This window comes from Chiloscyllium plagiosum, unplaced genomic scaffold, assembly GCF_037043375.1.
Source record: "Chiloscyllium plagiosum isolate Xiang-an unplaced genomic scaffold, Cpla_swu_hap1 HiC_scaffold_12, whole genome shotgun sequence".
In the NCBI taxonomy this organism is placed as follows: domain Eukaryota; kingdom Metazoa; phylum Chordata; class Chondrichthyes; order Orectolobiformes; family Hemiscylliidae; genus Chiloscyllium; species Chiloscyllium plagiosum.
The window spans coordinates 29,904,135-29,923,597 of record NW_028270150.1 but is presented as its reverse complement, the minus strand read 5'-3'; the positions used below and the strand labels follow the sequence as shown (position 1 = coordinate 29,923,597).

Genomic DNA, 19,463 nt, shown 5'->3' with positions numbered 1-19,463 from the left:
GTGGGCGCAGGTTTTGCAATTCCTGTAGTGGCCGGGGAAGGTGCTAGGACGGGAGGGTGGGTTGTAGGGGGGGCGTAGACCTGACCAGGTAGTCACGGAGGGAACGGTTTTTGCGGAAGACGGAAAGGGGTGGGGAGGGAAATATATCCCTGGTGGTGGGGTCTGTTTGGAGGTGGCAGAAATGTCAGCGGATTATTTGGTTTATGCGAAGGTTGGTAGAGTGGAAGGTGAGCACCAGGGGCGTTCGGTCCTTGTTACGGTTGGAGGGTTGGGGTCTGAGGGTGGAGGTGCAGGATGTGGACGCAATGCATTGGAGGACATCTTTAACCACGTGGGAAGGGAAATTGCGGTCTCTAAAGAAGGAGGCAATCTGGTGTGTTCTGTGGTGGAACTGGTCCTCCTGGGAGCAGATACGGCGGAGGCGGAGGAATTGGGAATGTGGGATGGCATTTTTGCAGGAGGTAGGGTGGGAAGAGGTGTAATCCAGGTAGCTGTGGGAGTCGGTGGGTTTGTAAAGAATGTCGGTGTCAAGTCGTTGTAAAAATGTCGGTGTCAAGTCATTGTAAAAAATGTCGGTAAGCTGCTCCCTCACCACCCGACGCCTGGAGGAAGAACGCCCCATCTTCCGCCTCGGATGCCGCTCCCTCACCACCTGACCCCTGGAGGAAGAACGCCTCATCTTCCGCCTCGGAACACTCCAACCCCAGGGCATCAATGTGGACTTCAACAGTTTCCTCATTTCCCCTTCCCCCACCTCACCCCAGTCCCAAACTTCCAGCTCAGCACTGTCCCCATGACTTGTCCTACCTGCCTATCTTCTTTTCCACCTATCCACTCCACCCTCCTCCCTGATCTATCACCTTCATCCCCTCCCCCACTCACCTATTGTACTCTATGCTACTTTCTCCTCACCCCCACCCTCCTCTCATTTATCTCTCCACCCTTCAGGCACTCTGCCTGTATTCCTGATGAAGGGCTTTTGCCCGAAATGTCGATTTTACTGCTCCTCGGATGCCGCCTGAACTGCTGTGCTTTTCCAGCACCACTAATCCGGAATCTGGCTTCCAGCATCTGCAGTCATTGTTTTATCTCGATTGGCTGAAAAGCCTAATTTTGTTCCTACATCTTATTGTCTTATGGCAAAAGAATGGTGGATAAAAACAAAACAAATCCAACCTGGCCAATTACCGCCCCGTCAGTCTACTGTCAATCATCAGTAAAGTGATGGAATGTGTCATCAGTCGTGCTATCAATCAGCATCTGCTCAGCAATAAAGTGCTCAGTGACACCCCGTTTGGGTTCTGCCAGGGCCAATCAGCTCCTGACCTCATTACAGCCTTGATTCAAACGTAGACAGAAGAGTTGAATTCCAGAGGTGAGATGAGAGTGACAGCTCTTGACAGCATGGCGGCATTCAACCGATTGTGTTACGTCATATATTGGATGGAGCTAATGTTAGTTCTTTCAGAACCAATACATTATACATAACTTCCCACTGCACAAATATAAGTGACAGTAGGTTAGAGATTCTTTCACATTAATCATAAAATCTCTCCTGTATTAGTAAAAAAAATCATTTTCTGGAATTATTTCATGATATATTTTGCATGATTTTTCAATTGTGCCAGATAGTTCATCAAAGGTGATATTTGATGAAAGGGCCTTAAGGTCAACGGGCATTCAATGAATGGTATAAAACCAAAGTTCAGAATAGATTGGTACAATATTACAGTACAGGAGCCAATCACGTTGACATCAAGTATTATGCTTCACAAACTATATGTTGCGCTATATCCTGTAGTCAGTATACTTCTAAGAAACACAGTACTGTAAATCTGTAAGCCATTAAGAAATGTGTTCATTATAGCATCTCTGTTTCACAGAATGTGGCCTCTTGGTATAATAAAGGTCTCAGACTCCATCTGAATTTAGATCATCTGAAGCATGACATGTAGACGGAGGCTACTCTTCATGGGAAAAAGTCTAGGACCAGAAGAATTAATGTTAGCTCAGTCACTGAAGTGCCTGGATATGTCAATGTGTGGGCTTTAATAAACAACATTTGTATCTTTCAAAATCATATCCCAATTTCTTTTGTTACAAAGGATGATGTAAATGTTGCTGCATCCAGTAAAAATACCCTGGTAGAGGAAAAGTACATATCAGTTTAAAACAAAACCAAATCGATGAAAGGTGATGAACAAATAAGTTGGCTCCATTACTCCAATAAATTGTTGATGGAAGTCAATAATATCTTAATACTCTAGAATTTCAATAACATAACAGCAGTAAACTGGTGTAACACTATTTCCCTATTCAAAATGGGAGGGAGGTAAAAATCAGATAATAATAGGCTGATTAGCCCAACATTTATTGTTAGAAACGTATTGGAATCAATTTTTAAGGAAGTAATAGCAGAATATTTGGAGAATCATAATCTAATCAAGCATAGTCCTGAATGGGAAATCGGGTCTGACTAATTTATTTTGAGGTTTTCAAGGAAGTCAGTGGATAGAGGGGAATCAGTAAATGTGTTGTGTTTGGACTTTCAGAAGGCATTCTTACAAGGTACCTCACAAAAGGTTAGTCATAAGAAGCAGCAGTGTTGGAGGTAGTTTTTCTTTTAGCATGGATAAAGAACTATTGGTCAGGAAACAGCAAGTGGGGATAAGGAATTATTTTTCAGTTAGTGACCCATGACCAGTAGGATTCCATAGGGGTCAGTTCTCGGACTGCAACTGTTTACAATATATATTAATGGCTTGGAGGAAAGAAGTGAATATACTGTAGTCAAATTTGCAGATGAGACAAAAATAGGGGGAAAGGCAGATTGTGAGAGAGATGCAAACAGATTGCAAAGGTTTTATTAGATTAAGCTAGTGTGCAAAAATCGACAACTGTAGCAAAATGTGGAAGGAAGAAAAAAAGAATTGAATATTATTTAAATGGAGAAATGCTGCAGAGATCTGTAACATAAAGGGACTTGGGGGAACGTATGCACGAAACACAAAGCTAGCACACAAGTAACCAGGAATTCTAATGGAATGTTGGCCCTTATTTCAAACATTTTGGGGTATAAGAGTAGGGAATTCTCACTGCAACTGTACATGGTGCTGGTGAGACCACATCTGGAATTTTTGTCTCCTTATTTAAGGAAAGATATCAGTTCTTTGAAGGCAGTGCAGGGAAGGTTCACTCGGACGATCCCCAGTATGGAGGGATTATCTTATGAGCAAAGATTAAACAGATTGGGATCTACTCACTGGAATTTAGAAAAATGAGAGGTGATGTGTGAAATATACAGGATTCTTAACAGGCTTAACAGAGTAAATGCTGAGAGGATGTCTCCCCTCATGGGGACCAGTAGGCCTAGTCTCTGGATAAAGGCATGTTGAAGAAATTCTCTGGAGTCAGACCTTGAGCGTTGACAAACTTTATTGCATGATATCCTGGGGAGCACACCTTTCCTTAGTATGGTCCGGTGCTATTGCAATGTGCTCCAGATTGCCACGGATTTAAATAGTATAACAGATGCCGAGCTGACAGCTGCTCAATCAGACATCTGCTATACACCAGGCAGAGTCTGAGGTCAATCTTCTAAGAACAAGCTATTGTTCTCTGACCTTGGATCAATGCACACTCCAGATCTTACATCCACCTGTTGATAACATCTGGCAGGGTTGCGCTTTTGCTTAGTAGGTGGCTGCAGATAAACAAGCAGAAGTTATGTGGGAAAAAGTCTGGGACCTGAAGACATAGTCTCTGGATAAAGGCGCATCAATTTAAGACTGAGATGAGGAATTTCTTCTCTCAGAAGATTGTGAGTAACGGGGCAAGGTGAGGTTTAGGGAAGGAATCCAGAGCTTAGCACCATGACAATGTAAGGCACAGCCACCAAGGGTGGAACAATTATGATTAAGAATTAACAAGAGGCCAGAATTACAGATATTATAGAGGCTAGTGTGGCTGGAAAAGATTACAGAGAGGGATGAGGACATGGAAGGATTTGAAAACAAGGAGCATTTTTTTTCTTTTATTTTATTTTTTGTTTTTTTTTCTAACCCCCACACTACCGCCTAACTGCGGTAGTGCTTATTTTTTTCCCCAGCACCCATGTTGTGTGTGCAGGTGTGAGACACAGTGAAAGACACAAGGTGCACAAATCTTTATTCAAATTTCCACCACCAGGAAGAAAGGAAACACCCGAGTGGCCAGTGACAAGCAGTGTCCTTCACATCAAAGGGCAATACAGTGTGATCAAACAGTGAAGGGGAGGGCAGGGATTAAATAAAAATAGAGTTGGAGGGGGGAATAATACACTCCACTCCCTGTGGCGCCCACCTCTCCCTGAACAACTTCAGGATGTTGGTGGCCACCGCATGCTCCTTCTCCAGAGACACCCGGGGAGAATTTTATTTTAAGAAGGCATGGCTTAATCAGGAGTCAGCATAGATCGGCAATAACATGATGAGAGCTGGGTGTATTCCAGTTTAAGACAGATAGTAGACTTCTCGACTTTCAGTTGACAGAATATAGAATGTAGGAGACCAGTTGGGGTGCATTGGAAAAGACAAGACTACAGGTAATGAAGGCATGAATGTAGGTTTCAGCAGATAATCTAAGACAGGGATGAAGTTAAGCCATGTTACAAAGATTTTAGAAATGGCAATATGAGGCTACCTTAAAAATAAAACATCAGCTAGAGTGGATCAGGAACGGGAAGGGAACATGGACATGACATGGAGTTGAAATACTCAGGAGGAATGATTTAGAATAGCGGATAGGATAGCATGGGAAGAGGTAAGGGATGGGGAAGATACAAGAGGGACGAAAGGAATGTGAATGGTATTAAATGAATGATATAGGAAGGATAACATAGAAGATGGGGATTTAAAGAATTATTGTTGCAAAATATACTAATTTCACCATGGATCTTTTGCTGGCCTCCATTAGTAGTTCCATCCTTGCCTTTCAATTAACTAGAAGAAAGTGAGGACTGCAGATGCTGGAGATCAGAGCTGAAAATGTGTTGCTGGAAAAGCGCAGCAGGTCAGGCAGCAGACCTGCTGCCTGACCTGCTGCGCTTTTCTAGCAACATATTTTCAGTTTCAATTAACTAGAGTACAACAACAGCATAACCCTATTAGAAGGCAACATTAATACTTTTTCTATAAAACTTGTAAGCCTTAGATTGTAATTGATGTATTCAACTTTATTAAATTACAATGTGCAAAACTTCACAAGGGATTATGTACTGAATAAATGTATTTCCAGGAATGAAATCTGAGCCTGAGATTTTATATAACATGCTATTTGTGCAACAAAATATGCATTGTTAACAGTGAAATTTCTAGTTCCATTTTGTGAATCCACTACTTAAAAAAAACAGACTAAAATAGATTTCCACTTAGTGGCACTTTGAATGCTTCACACCAACCCATCAGCCAATAAAAGTGCAACAATAATTACTAACAACCCATTACAAAAAAAACAAGCTTTTTTTCTTGGTAACAGCATATTCAAGGGCACTGAAACTTTATAAGTTAATTAAACAGTGCTGTGAAAATCACTTATGAACAGATAAGAACCAACTTGACCAAAATGGTAGCTACTGAGAAACTCGTTATACAGGTGGGTATATCAAGAATGAGTTTGCCTAATACAGCAGCTCTACCTCTAAACAAGGAAGCCTGGCTTCAAGTCCCACCTTCTCCAATAACAACCCTGGAAAGACTGAAGAAGAAAATATCCACGTGCTTTGTGGCAGGTATTTAGGAGGGAATTTTCAGAACCACTTTCACACAAATGTCTGTTAAAAACATGAACTTTATTCCCCTATAAACATCTCAGGGTGCAACTAGAGTTTTCACGAATCAGATTGTTATCAGTCTTTTATGAGGTAAAGGTATCAAATGGTATAGAGGTAACATAAGCAATGGGGCTGAGCTCCAGGTGAGTCATGATCTAATGCCAGAACTAAGTACAGGAATGAGGAAGCAAGCTCAGAAGGCCAAATGACCTCTTCCTGTTGTAACTGATACGCTTTCCCATACACATTGTAGTTATAATTAAACAGGCATATTAACATCTGATGACAAATCTTTGGCATTCTGATCACTAAAGGTGCTAATCGTTCACTTCTTAAGTCCTTATTTTAGAAAAAGTTTGATCCAAGAAAACAGGCTGTTTTTCCCATAAACTGATGTGCCAGTTCTCTCAGCTGATTCTTCCATGATCTCTGAAGTGGCATTGCTTGCTTCCAATAATACGCTGTATTCTTTCAATATGACAGCAAGCTCCTTCTCTGGGTTGAAGTGCAACATCTGCCTGTTCAGTAGAGGGACAATTAAATTGAAACGATCTACCATTTTATTAAGTTGCTTAATATCATCTCTGAACTGCTCACATTTTAGATTCCACTGTTTCTGGTTGGAGAGGGTCAGGGACTCACCAATCTTTCTTCGATAGCCTACCATATCACTCCTGAGCTTCTCTATAGTTTGTTTTATTTCTTTCTGCCGGACAATCCATTCTGGTTGATACCCATTTTCTATGAGTATCCTGTTCAGGTTATGAGTCATGGGATCAATGTATGGATACTGTGAAAACTTTTGCAGTGGCTTCCCTTTACCACTTAGATTATCAAATTCACCTTTGGCCATTGATTCTTGGATGAGATCTTCCACCAGTCGTTCCACTGCTTGGGTTATCTTTATTTTCCGGCTCTGCTGGACATCTTTCACCATCATAGTGTTCTCAAGCTCTGGATCTTGCAACTTCTGCTTTCTGTAGTCCAGGACCTGCTCCGTGGCACGATTCATCCGAAATTTTCTGTACTGTTTCTCTCGCTGACTTGGCGTCCCAATGCCAATGCCTTCGAAGCTAAGGTACTGTCTATGTTGAGGTGCCACATATTTGGATGGTTCTTCTTCGTCATCTGATCTTTCATCAGACTTTGCCTTTCTTGTCTCGGCTATATGTTTGACGACAGCCTTGTAAGCTTCTTTCACCTGGATGAATTTTCGAGGATCTGCCCCAGAACCACTGTCTGGATGGTGCAACTTTACCAGTTTGAGGTAAGCCTCCTTCACTTCGTCATGGCTGCAGTTCTCCTGTACATTAAGCAGGCGGTAGCAGTCTTGGAGGCTTTTGCTCATGAGTTTGTAACCGGAAAGCATCCTAACGCTTCCACTGCAGGTGACGACACAACTTCTCTTCGCTGTTAGCATATTGTCGCCGCACTGATTGATGTCTAATACCGTATGGGAACTGGGACACCGCAGGGAACCACTTCAACTTGCACTTAAGAGAGATATAAAAAAGAAACATTGCATCCCTTTCTGGGATTTACAGGACAGGATTGAGTACATGTCGTACCAGCAATGAATCAGATTTGTCTGTCACATTAAACAAAGCTGTTGACCTACTCCAAAAGCATTCAGCAGATGTTGGGAACAGTGTCGGGAAACTCAGTTGTAAAAGCAAGCTCTGAAATCACCTTGTGTTTTTGGCCCTCAGCTAGGAGCCATGTCTGTTGTGGATAGTGAATCCTGGGAGCTGTAGTTTTGCTCTTCAAAAACACTTCTTGAAAACTCCAGGTAGAGCGCTCTCAACTGGGAGAGATGGTGAAGTAATTGATGCAGTAAAACTGCGGGCTTTCGAATCTAAATTGTTCCAGAACGGAGTGGTAGAAGTTTAAATGAAAACGCTTAAGCAGGAAACAAAACCCATTGGCAAATGCTTGGGTGCAAAACCCTGGTGTTGTCAGGAACGAGAAAAATAAGTTTTAAAAACAAATCAATGCAAAATACTGCAGATGTTGGATCAGGAGAAAGAGACTTTATTTCAGAAGAGAGAACTATCAAGAATGTTAGCTCAGCTGTGGACCAGGCGGAGAAATTGTGTGGCCAGCCGTCTACTGGGTCTCACGGACAAGGTAAACTTAGAGAGGAACCCAGAGAAAGAGGCAAGCTCAGGTAATAGAGACTAGAACTAAGAGATACAGTTTAAGAGAAAATAACTCTCCCGTTTAAGGGAGTCTTTTTTTTCTCGGGGAGGTGTGGGGGAGGACGGTCATTTGTATGTGGAATTCTCTTCCCCAAGAAAGAGAGGCTCATTTAATTTATTTATGGCGGCCTTAGATTCTTGATAGACAAGGGTTATGGGCAATTACAGAAATTGCTGGAGAAACTAAATAGGTCCAGCAGCATCCACAGGGAGAAAGCAGTTAAAGTTTTGAGAACAGTGATCTTTTTTCATAACTGATAGTAGCTAGAAAAAGGTGGTATTTTATATGGGATGGCGGGAAGGAGTGAGCAGTGTGGTGGAGATGGAATATATAGAGAGAGAAAGTCAGTTAGGTAGACAAAGGATGCGCTGATGGCCAGGAAAGGAGAAAGTGAGGAGTGCAGATGCTGGAGATCATTCTGATGAAGAGCCTATGCTTGAAGCACTGACTCTGCTGCTCCTCGGATGCTGCCTGACTGGCTGTGCTTTTCCAGCACCACACATTTTTACTCTGATAGCCAGGAAAGGCGAAAATCTGATACATGGGACTAAGAGTGGGTGAAAATGGCCCATGTCATAGGGGTGGGTAAAGGAAATGGAAGCAGGTGTTCAGACCCTAAAATTGTTGAACTCAATAGGCTGCAGTGGAAGACTCCTGAAGGCTGCAGTATCTCCAAGTGGAAGATGAGGTGCTGTTACTCCAGCTTGTGCTGAACGTTGCTGGAGCACTGCAGCAAGCCCAGGACAGAAATACTGGCCAGGGAACACGGTGATGTATTGAAGTGGCAGGCAATTGAAGCTCATGTCATTTTAGATTTGGTTTGAATTATTTATTGCCTAATGTATTTTGTTACAAAATGTAGTGAAAGGTATTATAGTGTCGCCACTCTGGCACCATCTTAAAGCACAGAAAAATAAACCAAAATATAGAATATTGAGGCTGAAAAATAAAGAAAAAGTGTTCAACCTTACAGTCCTTCTTGGAAAGAAAATTGCCACTCTTTGGCACCACCTTGCCCCCACCAATACCCTCGTCACAGTGGGTCCTTGCTGGATCTCACCAATGCAGATGCCACCAATCTGCCGGGTACCACACCAACTCAAACTCTACTCCACCGCCGCCATGAGCTTGTGTTTGAGCCCAACTCACCGATGTAGCCACTGCCAATGCTGCAGGGACTGGTAGTGGGCCCAAACTCATATCTGCTGCAGGAGCCATGAGCCTGCCCTAGGCCCAGCTCGTCGATGCAGAAGCCACTGGGAACCAAACTTTCTCTGCCTCCGCCACCATGAGTCTATGCTGGGCCTACTTGCTGGCGCCAATTGCCGTTGCCTCAACCAAGCTCTTCAACAAGAAGTAAAGAAAATAACAAAGAAAAACATTTAAAAGAGGAAAGAAAGCAACAGAAAAAAAAGCAGAGTGGACAAGCCTGTGTTCAGAAACCTTATTCCACCACCATCTTACATGTTCCACAAATACAGTAGACTAGATTGAGTGAAGTGCACGTAAATCGCTACTTTGCCTGGAAGGTATACTTGGGGCCTTGGATAGTGAGGAAGGAGGAGATAAATGGGTAGGCATTGCACCTTCCATGGTTGCAAGAGAAGGTGCCATAGAGTTATGGGGATGTGTTCAGAGTGGAGAAGGAAGAATAAACCAAGGTGTCCTGGAGGGAACTGTCCCTGCAGAAGGCTGACAAGGGAGGGGAGGGAAATATGTGTCTGTCAGTGGCATCCCACTGGACGTGGTGGATATAGCAGCTTCTGATGCTAGTGGGGTGAAAGTAAGGACCCAAGGGAACCTTGTTGTGGGTGGGAAGAGAAGGTAGGAGGGAAAAAGTCTGGAAGATGGGTTGGACATGGCTCAGGGCCCTGCCAACCATGGTGGTGGAGAATCCTCTGTTGAAGAAAAAGGTGGACATTCCTGAGGTCCTATTGTGGTACATGGCATCATCAGAACAGATGCAATAGAGATAGAAAAACTGGGAAAATGGAATGGTGCCCAGAAAGCTGGGTGTGACACTAGAATGAAATTTGCCACCCTTTGGTGCCATTGTGCCTCCACCGATGCCGTCACCACTATGAGTCCTTACTGGATCTCACCAATGTAAATGGCACTGTACCACACTGGCTCAAACTCGACTTTTCCACCGGACAGTTACCTGTGCTCCTGATGAAGAGCTTATGCTCGAAACATCAACTGTCCTGCTCCTCGGATGCTGCCTGACTGGCTGTGCTTATCCAACACCACACTCTTTGAAAGGAAATGGAGGAGATAGATTGGGTGAAAGTGAGCACAGGGTGGAAATTGGAAATGAAATTGATAATTTTTTAAAATTCTGAATGAGACAGGGAAGCAGCGCTGATTATGTCATCAATGTACTGGAGAAAGAGTTGTGGAGAGGAACCAGAGTAGAATTGGAACATGGACCACAGACCAACCTCAATCTTATTCATTACTGAAGCACTCTTGAAGGAGTAAATTGTCTATTTCTGTTCCCATGTTCCTGTAAGAACAGATTAGGATACTCAGAGTTACTGTACTTAAAATAACAGCAATGAGTGACCTTGTTGGGTGCATGGGAGGAGTTCAAAAGAGGCACAGGAGGAACCTGCACACTGATTTCAGAAAGAATCAAGGATGGCAGCACAAGTAGAGGGCATTAAAGAAGGTGCAAAAAGAACAATTCAAAAATGTTCCCATTAGAATAATCAGTTCAAATTATATTTAAGATAATCATGCACAGCCCACAATTTCTTTAGTACACTCTAAACCACTTTCTTATTCAAAAGCCGAGGTGGCACGGTGGCTCAGTGGTTAGCACTGCTGCCTCACAGCACCAGGGTCCCAGATTTGGTTCCAGCCTTGGGCGACTGTCTCTGTGGAGTTTGCACATTCTCCCCGTGTCTGCGTGGGTTTCGTCCGGGTGCTCCGGTTTCCTCCCACAGTCCAAAGATGTGCAGGTCAGGTGAATTGGCCATACTAAATTGCCCATAGTGTTAGGTGCATTAGTCAGAGGGAAATGGGTCTGGGTAGGTTACTCTTTGGAGGGTCAGTGTGGACTGGTTGGGCTGAAGGGCCTGTTTCCACACGAGGGAATCTCATCTAATCTAATCACTGAACAACTGGGCCCAGTGCAACTTCCAATTAACTTGTTGAACCACAAAACCAAAAGTGAAATATTGTCTGAAACAACTTGACTGGACTGAGTTGCTAACCATTAGAAACAGAGCAATCATTCAACACAGGAGGCAATTTGGAATATTCTACTTGTTCACCCCTCTTGAGATTTGCACACTTATCCGTTTCAATGATATATATCTTAGCTGCTTATCTACCAAAAAATTACAGTTGAACATTTCGAACCCAGCACAAATTCAAAACTAAAATTCCTTCCATCGAAAAGTTGATCACGTTGCTGCATTACAAAGCAACATAGAGAATGCTGGTGAAACTGAGTTGGCATAGCAGATCTGAAGTCATACCACACTTGAAACATTAACTCTGTTCCTCTTTTACAGATGCTGCTGAGTTTCTGCAGCATTCTCTGTGTTTGAGTTCAGATTTCCACCATCCGCAGTATTTTGATTTTATGACGGAGCAACATGCTCGGAAATAACTTGGTCTCTGCTCTGCACTCTGGCCAAATAAGAGCAAACTAGAAACTACAAAACCCATAATCCCTTCTGCTCATAACCAAAATAAAAAAAAACACTTTTTCTGAAATTAAAACTAAGTTTACTTTGCAAATATTGCTTTTATTCTCCTTCATTATTCAGGTCACGAAGTTAACAAAGTAATTTTAAAAACTGCTCCCGTGCCGTATGGAGCGAACCCCCCACCATTCAGTTTCAAGCCTTGATGATTCGCTGTGTTGAGAGTTTACAGTTCAGTCATTCTTACGCCTTTGCAGGCAGCGCCATCCACGTGAGTATATGCAACTTCTACTTTTTAAAATTGATTTTGCTTCCTGTTATAAGCACGTGTTTTATTGTTACATTTCAGTAACAAATCTTCAGTAGGCGAGATTGTGAACAGCTAGCTATCAGATTTGACTTTAATGTGTTCCATTCCTGTTTATTCGCGCCAGCAGTAAGAAGTAATACAGCTCGTGCAAAGAAGACTGTGTAAAAGGTGGGGGTTGGCTAATTCAGTAGCGAGCCTGGAAGTTTGCTATTTTGCAAGACTTAATGTTGTAGTTATGGTGCCTTGAACTCTGTTCCTTTGTTGCAGTGATAGAATTGCTCATGCATGGGTCTTATTTACTAATGTTTTCAGTGGAACCTCGTAATATGAAATTTCAAAAAACAGTGCAAAGTGCCAGCATTGATATAATGGGAGAAAGTGAGGATTGCAGATGCAGGAGATCAAAGTGGAAGTGCTGGAAAAATGCAACAGGTCAGGCAGCATCCGAGGAGCAGGAGAATCGACGCTTCAGGCATAAGTCCTTCATGAGGAAATTACTGATTTACCGGGATGTTAATAGGGCTACCAAGGTTATAGTTATGAGAGGTACTTTTCACTGGAGTGGTGAAAATAAAAGATAACCTGTCTAATTTGACTTCTGTTAGTTTTAAAAGATGTTCAAGATTATTGAGAAGGGTTATAATAAGGTATGAGGAGAAAGTGAGGACTGCAGATGCTGGAGATCAGAGCTGAAAATGTGTTGCTGGAAAAGCGCAGCCGGTCAGGCAGCATCCAAGGAGCAGGAGAATCGACATTTTGGGCATAAGCCCTTCTTCAGGAATGAGGAAAGTGTGTCCAGCGGGCTAAGATAAAAGGTAGGAAGGAGGGACTTGGGGGAGGGGCGTTGGAAATGCGATAGGTGGAAGGAGGTCAAGATGAGGGTGATGGGTGGGGGCGGAGAGGTCAGGAAGAAGATTGCAGGTTAGGAAGGCGGTGTTGAGTTCGAGGGATTTGACTGAGACAAGGTGGGGGTAGGGGAAATGAGGAAACTGGAGAAATCTGAGTTCATCCATTGTGGTTGGAGGGTTCCTAGGCGGAAGATGAGGCGCTCTTCCTCCAACTGTCGTGTTGCTATGGTCTGGCGATGGAGGAGTCCAAGGAACTGCATATCCTTGGTGGAGTGGGAGGGGGAGTTGAAGTATTGAGCCACTGTGTGGTTGAGTTGGTTAGTCCGGGTGTCCCAGAGGTGTTCTCTGAAACGTTCCGCAAGTAGGCGGCCTGTCTCCCCAATATAGAGGAGGCCACATCGGGTGCAGCGGATGCAATAAATGATGTGTGTGGAAGTGCAGGTGAATTTGTGGCGGATATGGAAGGATCCCTTGGGGCCTTGGAGGGAAGTAAGGGGGGAGGTTTGAGCGCAAGTTTTGCATTTCTTGCAGTTGCAGGGGAAGATGCTGGGAGTGGAGGTTGGGTTGGTGAGGGGTGTGGACTTGACGAGGGATTCACGGAGGGAGTGGTCTTTTCGGAACGCTGATAGGGGAGGGGAGGGAAAAGAACTCCACTGGTTTACCTCCTACCCTGCCCCCTGTAAAAACGCCATCCCATTTTCCCAATTCCTTCGTCTCCGCCGCATCTGCTCCCAGGAGGACCAGTTCCAATACCGTACAACCCAGATGGCCTCCTTCAAAGACCGCAATTTCCCCCCAGACGTGATTGACAATGCCCTCCACCGCATAACCTCCACTTCCCGCTCCTCCGCCCTTGAGCCCTGCCCCTCCAATCGCCACCAGGACAGAATCCCACTGGTCCTCACCTACCACCCCACCAACCTCCATATACAACGTATCATCCGTCGTCATTTCTGCCACCTCCAAACGGACCCCACCACCAGGGATATATTCCCTCCCCTCCCCTATCAGCGTTCCGAAAAGACCACTCCCTCCGTGAATCCCTCGTCAGGTCCACACCCCTCACCAACCCAACCTCCACTCCCGGCACCTTCCCCTACAACCGCAAGAAATGCAAAACCTGCGCCCCACACCTCCCCCCTTACTTCCCTCCAAGGCCCCAAGGGATCCTTCCATATCCGCCACAAATTCACCTGCACTTCCACACACATCATTTATTGCATCCGCTGCACCCGATGTGGCCTTCTCTATATTGGGGAGACAGGCCGCCTACTTGCGGAACGTTTCAGAGAACACCTCTGGGACACCCGGACCAATCAACCCAACCACCCCATGGCTCAACACTTCAACTCCCCCTCCCACTCCATCAAGAACATGCAGGTCCTTGGACTCCTCCATCGCCAGACCATAGCAACACGACGGTTGGAGGAAGAGCGCCTCATCTTCCGCCTAGGAACCCTCCAACCACAAGGGATGAACTCAGATTTCTCCAGTTTCCTCATTTCCCCTACCCCCACCTTGTCTCAGTCAAATCCCTCGAACTCAGCACCACCTTCCTAACCTGCAATCTTCTTCCTGACCTCTCCGCCCCCACCCCCACTCCAGCCTATCACCCTCATCTTGACCTCCTTCCACCTATCGCATTTCCAACGCCCCTCCCCCAAGTCCCTCCTCCCTACTTTTTATCTTAGCCTGCTGGACACACTTTCCTCATTCCTGAAGAAGGGCTCATGCCCGAAACGTCGATTCTCCTGCTCCTTGGATGCTGCCTGACCTGCTGCGCTTTATAATAAGGTACACCATGTTAATGCTTTACTGGTTAGTGATGTGAGTAACAAGCAGTAAGAATTTGAAGGGGACGTTTTAAAAAAAACTTTCACTTATTGCTTAGGATGATTTTTTTTCTTCAGATGTTTGTTGAGTGGAGTTAATAAATTCTAAAAAGACAATTGTCTAACTTATTTTCCCTTGCCTACTAGACCAACTCTCCCAGATGTACTTTCCTTAAGCACAGGCCATCAGGTAAAAGGCACAAGTCAGGAGTATGATAGAATATTCCCCAGTTGCCTGGGTGGCTGCAGTTCCAAAATCCTCAAGAATTTTGATACCATCCAGGTCAAGCAACTGCTTGATTGACACCACATCCACAGACATTCTTCCACCACCAATGCTCAGTCACTGCAGTGTGTACTATCCACAAGATGCACAACATGATCCTGAGACAATGCCTTTCAAACACACGACTACTTCCACCTAGAAAGACAAAGGCAGCAGATCTATTGGAGTACCACTATTTTCAAGTTCCCCTCCAAGTCAATCATCAATTCTGACTTGGAAATATAGACAATAGTGTTCTAAAGACATTAGTGTTCTGAAGAAGGGTCACTGGAGCTGAAACATTAACTCTGATTTCTCTTCACAGATGCTGCCAGACCTGCTGAGATTTTCCAGCAATTTCTGTTTTTGTTTCCAATTTCCAGTATCTGCAGGTCTTTCTTTTTAAAGACATTAGTATACCTTTTATGCATTGGCTGTCTTCCTACATCCCAAGGACTGCGGAAATTCAAGAAGCTAGCTCATCACCACCTTCTTCAGGCCAATTAGGGATCGGCCATTAATATTACCAAAGCACACTGCTCGCATCCCATAAATTGATACAGAAACTATACTCAATAAGTACACCTCCCAACTGAAATAAATTTGACTGCCGTTCTGCAGAAGTTATAGTGGCCTTGCAACATGTTTCTCCATCCACAGGTACTGCCAGACCTGTTGAGTTTCTATAACACATTCTGGTTTAATTTCAGATCTCCTGCATCCTCTGTATTCTGCCGTAATTACAACATTGAATGTTACTTCTTCTCATCAGCTTAGATTTTCTGTATGAGGCACACGAAGCATGTCCTTGAATCTGTCTCCATTGCTGTTTTTTCCTGGAAGAGGTCACTACCCTGAAGCCAATGGCTGCAGTTTGAGGGGCTGTACTGTGCATCAAGTGTGGTTGCCCATGAATCTCTTATTGTCTGTCATAGACATGTTGCAAGGATTTGCATGTTGGCAAACAACCTGATTGGCTATGCTACTATTTTGTGGTTGTCCACTCCTCTAATGGGACATGACCCTAGAGCTTCTGGAATAGTGATAGAGGTATTACCCTGCAGTATATAGGATCTCTGTTCACTTGTTCTAGTCAGGAGTGTGTGCCTGAACATTACACAGAAGGCCCTGTAAACATATTTTAAATGTACTCTCAGAAAACCGGTAAGCTCCATAAAATGCATGATCAATGTACATCTGCAGTGGTCATAATAACTCCTGTGAACTCCAGCTGTACAACCCTCCAAGAATTCTCTGTTCATTGAAATTTGATCTTTTTTTTTAACTTTCCATCTTATGCTGTTAGCTGTGCAAATTCTAAGCACTGGAATTTCTTTTCTCCACCTTCTTTTGACCCTTTAAAAGTTGACTCTTTTTGACGAAGCTTTGGAATAGTCCTTTATACAGCTTGGAATAGTCCTTTATACAGCTTGGTGTCAGATCTTGTCTGATAGCATCCCAAGGTACTTCACAGCATGAATAGAGGATTAGTTAGTTAATAGAAGGTAAATACTTGGGATAAGTGAGGTGTTTTCAAAATGGCAACCTGTAACATCTGGGGTGTTGCAGGCGTCAATACTGATGCGATATATTTATATACTTTATAAATAATCTTAGATAAGAAAAGTGAATGTGCCATAGCCAAGTTTGCAGGTGACATTGAAATTGGTGGGAGGGCAAATAATGAGGATGACACAGTCTGCAGAGGGACATAGACCGGTTAAGCAAGTGGGCAAAGACTTGGCAGGTGGAATGTAATGTGGGTAAATGTGATATTGTGACCTTTGGCAGGAAGAATAGAAGAATTGGATATTATTTTAAATGGAGAAAGACTGTAGAAAGCTACAGAACAGAGGGAATTGGGAGTCCTCATGCACAAATCACAGAAAACTAATGTACAAGGTCAGCAAGTAGAGGGAAAGGCAAATGGAATGTTGGCCTTTATTTCAAAGAGATTGACAAATTAAAATAGGAGAGTGTTGGGAAAACTATAGAAAGCACTAATTGGATCAAAGCTGGAGTAGTCTGAACAGTTTTGGTCCCCTAATCAAAGAACAAATATCCTGGCAGGGCAGTCCAGAGAAGATTCACTCAATTGCTTCCGGGTATCGAGGGATTGTGTTATGAGGAAAGGTTGTAAAGATTGGGCCTGTACTCATGGGAGTTTATAAGATTGAGAGGTAACCTTATTGAAACCTACAAAGATTCTTATGGGTACAGTACGGAAGGGTTGCTTCCCCTGTGGGAGACTCTAGGATTAGAGGCCTCAGAATAAGTAATCTCCCATTTAAGACAAAGTTGAGGAATTTCTTCTCTGAGCATAGTGCCTTTAGAATTCTGTACTGTGAAGAACTATAAGGGTAAATCGTTAAGTATACTCCAGACTGAGATGGGTTGATTTTTTTTTTTGATCGGTAAGAATATCAAAGGTTTTGGATAAAGGCAGGAAAGTGAAATTGCTGACTATCAGTTCAGCCTTTGATCTCAATGGATGGCGAAGCAGTCTTCATGGGCTGAATGGCCCACTTCTGCTTCTATGTCTTACGGTCACGGGAGTTTTTTCATTCTGTTAAGGTGCTCTGCAATGCGAGGTGGTGTTGTTTGCAATCTCATCCCACTTCTATCATCAACAAATTTAGCGATGATAGTTTGTAAGTTGTTGAGGTTCAAGTATGGATCCCCATGTGACTCCACTAATTACAGCTGCCAACCTGAAAATAGCCCTGTTTAAGATGTATGATTCCATGACAGAAGATGTTGGTGGTTTCAACATGTAACACCGATGTTCAAAGTCTGCACCGAACACATTACTGATGACATTACTGATCTATCTGTGAATTGCACCATCAAAAAGCACTGATTTCACCCATATTTACTTGTTTAGTTTGTAAAGTTTTGATTTAAAATGTTCTATATGTTATCTTAGGTTCAGAGATTTAATGCAAAGTAATCAAATTTGCAGATGGTGGAATCAACTATCTTGAATAATGTATTTGGTACTGATTGGCGAGAGGTAATAGATATTGAAACGCCAGTTAGGGCATAGGAAGAGCCCACGGCTGCTTGCTTCTGTCAAAGGTTTGACTTGTGACAAAAGAGTAGAAATTTAGGCTCTTCAATCTGGAGGGGGGAAATTGAGAGGAAATAGTGTGCAATTGTTTAATGATATGGTTAAAACTAGTGAACGATAAATGTAAGGATAAATGTTAAAAACGTCCTCACCCAGAGCGATTGTCCCATGGACTAGATTGCTCTATGCTGGAATGTTTAAGAAACCATTGAATGTTAGGAGTCTTTCTGCTTGATTGAATTAAGATGGACCCAGTGACCTTACTTGTCGATAATTATTTTGTGACCATATATTTTAAAATTTTTTAAATCTCATGCCATAGATAGTATAATAGGCCGAGCTGATTCTTTTGATAAGGGTTTATTAAAGACTGAATGATGGGAGTCACAAGTGGATCATGAGGTCTGTCCGCCTGCATGACTTGTGAAATAAATTGTGTTTTATGTTCATCCTTTTTATTCACAAAACTGTATATTCCGTGGTCTGGGGATATTTTTTCAATCTGCATTTGTAAATTTGTGGCCCGTCTGGTTAAAGTTAGTTAGAAATGGTGAAAGTTGAAGAAAAGTTTGAAATGTATCATTGCATTCTTTTACACAATATTGATAGTACCTTACTTTATCTTGAGCTGCTTTAAAAGGTCAGATTTGAGAGCTCATGCTTATTGAGGTCGGTTTCTAATTAACTTGTCTGAAGTTTGTTTCTTTGCTGTTTACATTTCGACTGAATATCCCTCTTTATTTTATGGGCTGTCATATTGAGTCTAAAACATATTTTATCAAAGCTATTTGTTGTTAAATGCGGTCTTCCTTTCCGATTACGTTGCTATTTGTTAGTTTGTTTAATTTTATTGTAAATACAACTATGTTGGCTGACGAATGTTTGATCTTTACTTTGGTCATTTTGTCATTGTGTGTGAAGGACTGATTAATTTATTTGCCACTCTCAAAGAACAAGGAAGATGCCCTTTTTTGTTTTATAAGCCGTGCAGTGGATCTATATACTAATGGCTGGATTTGTCCTGCGTCATTGTGTGCTCAAAATAAAACAACCTGTTGCAATGGACCTGATTATTTTATGTTTAGGACCATGGCTGAGCGAGTACTTGTTATTGGCAGCGGGGGACGTGAACATGCCCTGGCGTGGAAGCTGGCCCAGTCACCACATATACTGCAGGTTCTGGTTGCTCCTGGGAATGCGGGAACAGCTGAGAGTGGAAAAATCTCCAATTCGGGTGAGGTGTTCTTGTTGTTACTTAATTCTATTTCAGGTGATATATTTAACACTATATATTTTTAGTGTGCATATTATAACCAAGAAACTGAAAATGAGTACACAACTAATTCATAAATAAATTGCTGTGGCCAATTGTGACAAACAATAGGGAAATCTTTAAGGTACCCTGGTCAGTATGATTGTGTTTTTTAGCATTTCCATTGGTGGTCCTAAATATATTGACATGGAATTTTGGGTT

At 43.0% G+C, this 19,463-nt stretch overlaps 2 protein-coding genes across 3 annotated transcripts in view; one reads left to right on the top strand and one right to left on the bottom strand.

Annotated features, from left to right (window-relative positions):
* Positions 1 to 5,806: 5,806 nt before the first annotated feature.
* dnajc28 (DnaJ (Hsp40) homolog, subfamily C, member 28) lies at positions 5,807 to 7,520 on the bottom strand. Its single transcript, XM_043701292.2, has one exon. The coding sequence runs from the start codon at positions 7,227 to 7,229 to the stop codon at positions 6,150 to 6,152; it is 1,080 nt and encodes a 359-aa protein (XP_043557227.1). The 5' UTR covers positions 7,230 to 7,520; the 3' UTR covers positions 5,807 to 6,149.
* A 142-nt stretch (positions 7,521 to 7,662) lies between these two features.
* gart (phosphoribosylglycinamide formyltransferase) overlaps positions 7,663 to 19,463 on the top strand; it is a 47,528-nt gene continuing 35,727 nt past the window's right edge. The window contains exons 1-3 of one of the 2 annotated variants that reach the window (XM_043701290.2): positions 7,663 to 7,976; positions 11,788 to 11,935; positions 19,075 to 19,223. In XM_043701290.2, coding sequence (XP_043557225.1) covers positions 19,079 to 19,223 — 145 coding nt within the window. In that variant the 5' untranslated portion in view covers positions 7,663 to 7,976; positions 11,788 to 11,935; positions 19,075 to 19,078. The remainder of the gene's footprint in view (positions 7,977 to 11,787; positions 11,936 to 19,074; positions 19,224 to 19,463) is intronic. The other variant, XM_087992583.1, reaches the window with a different exon arrangement.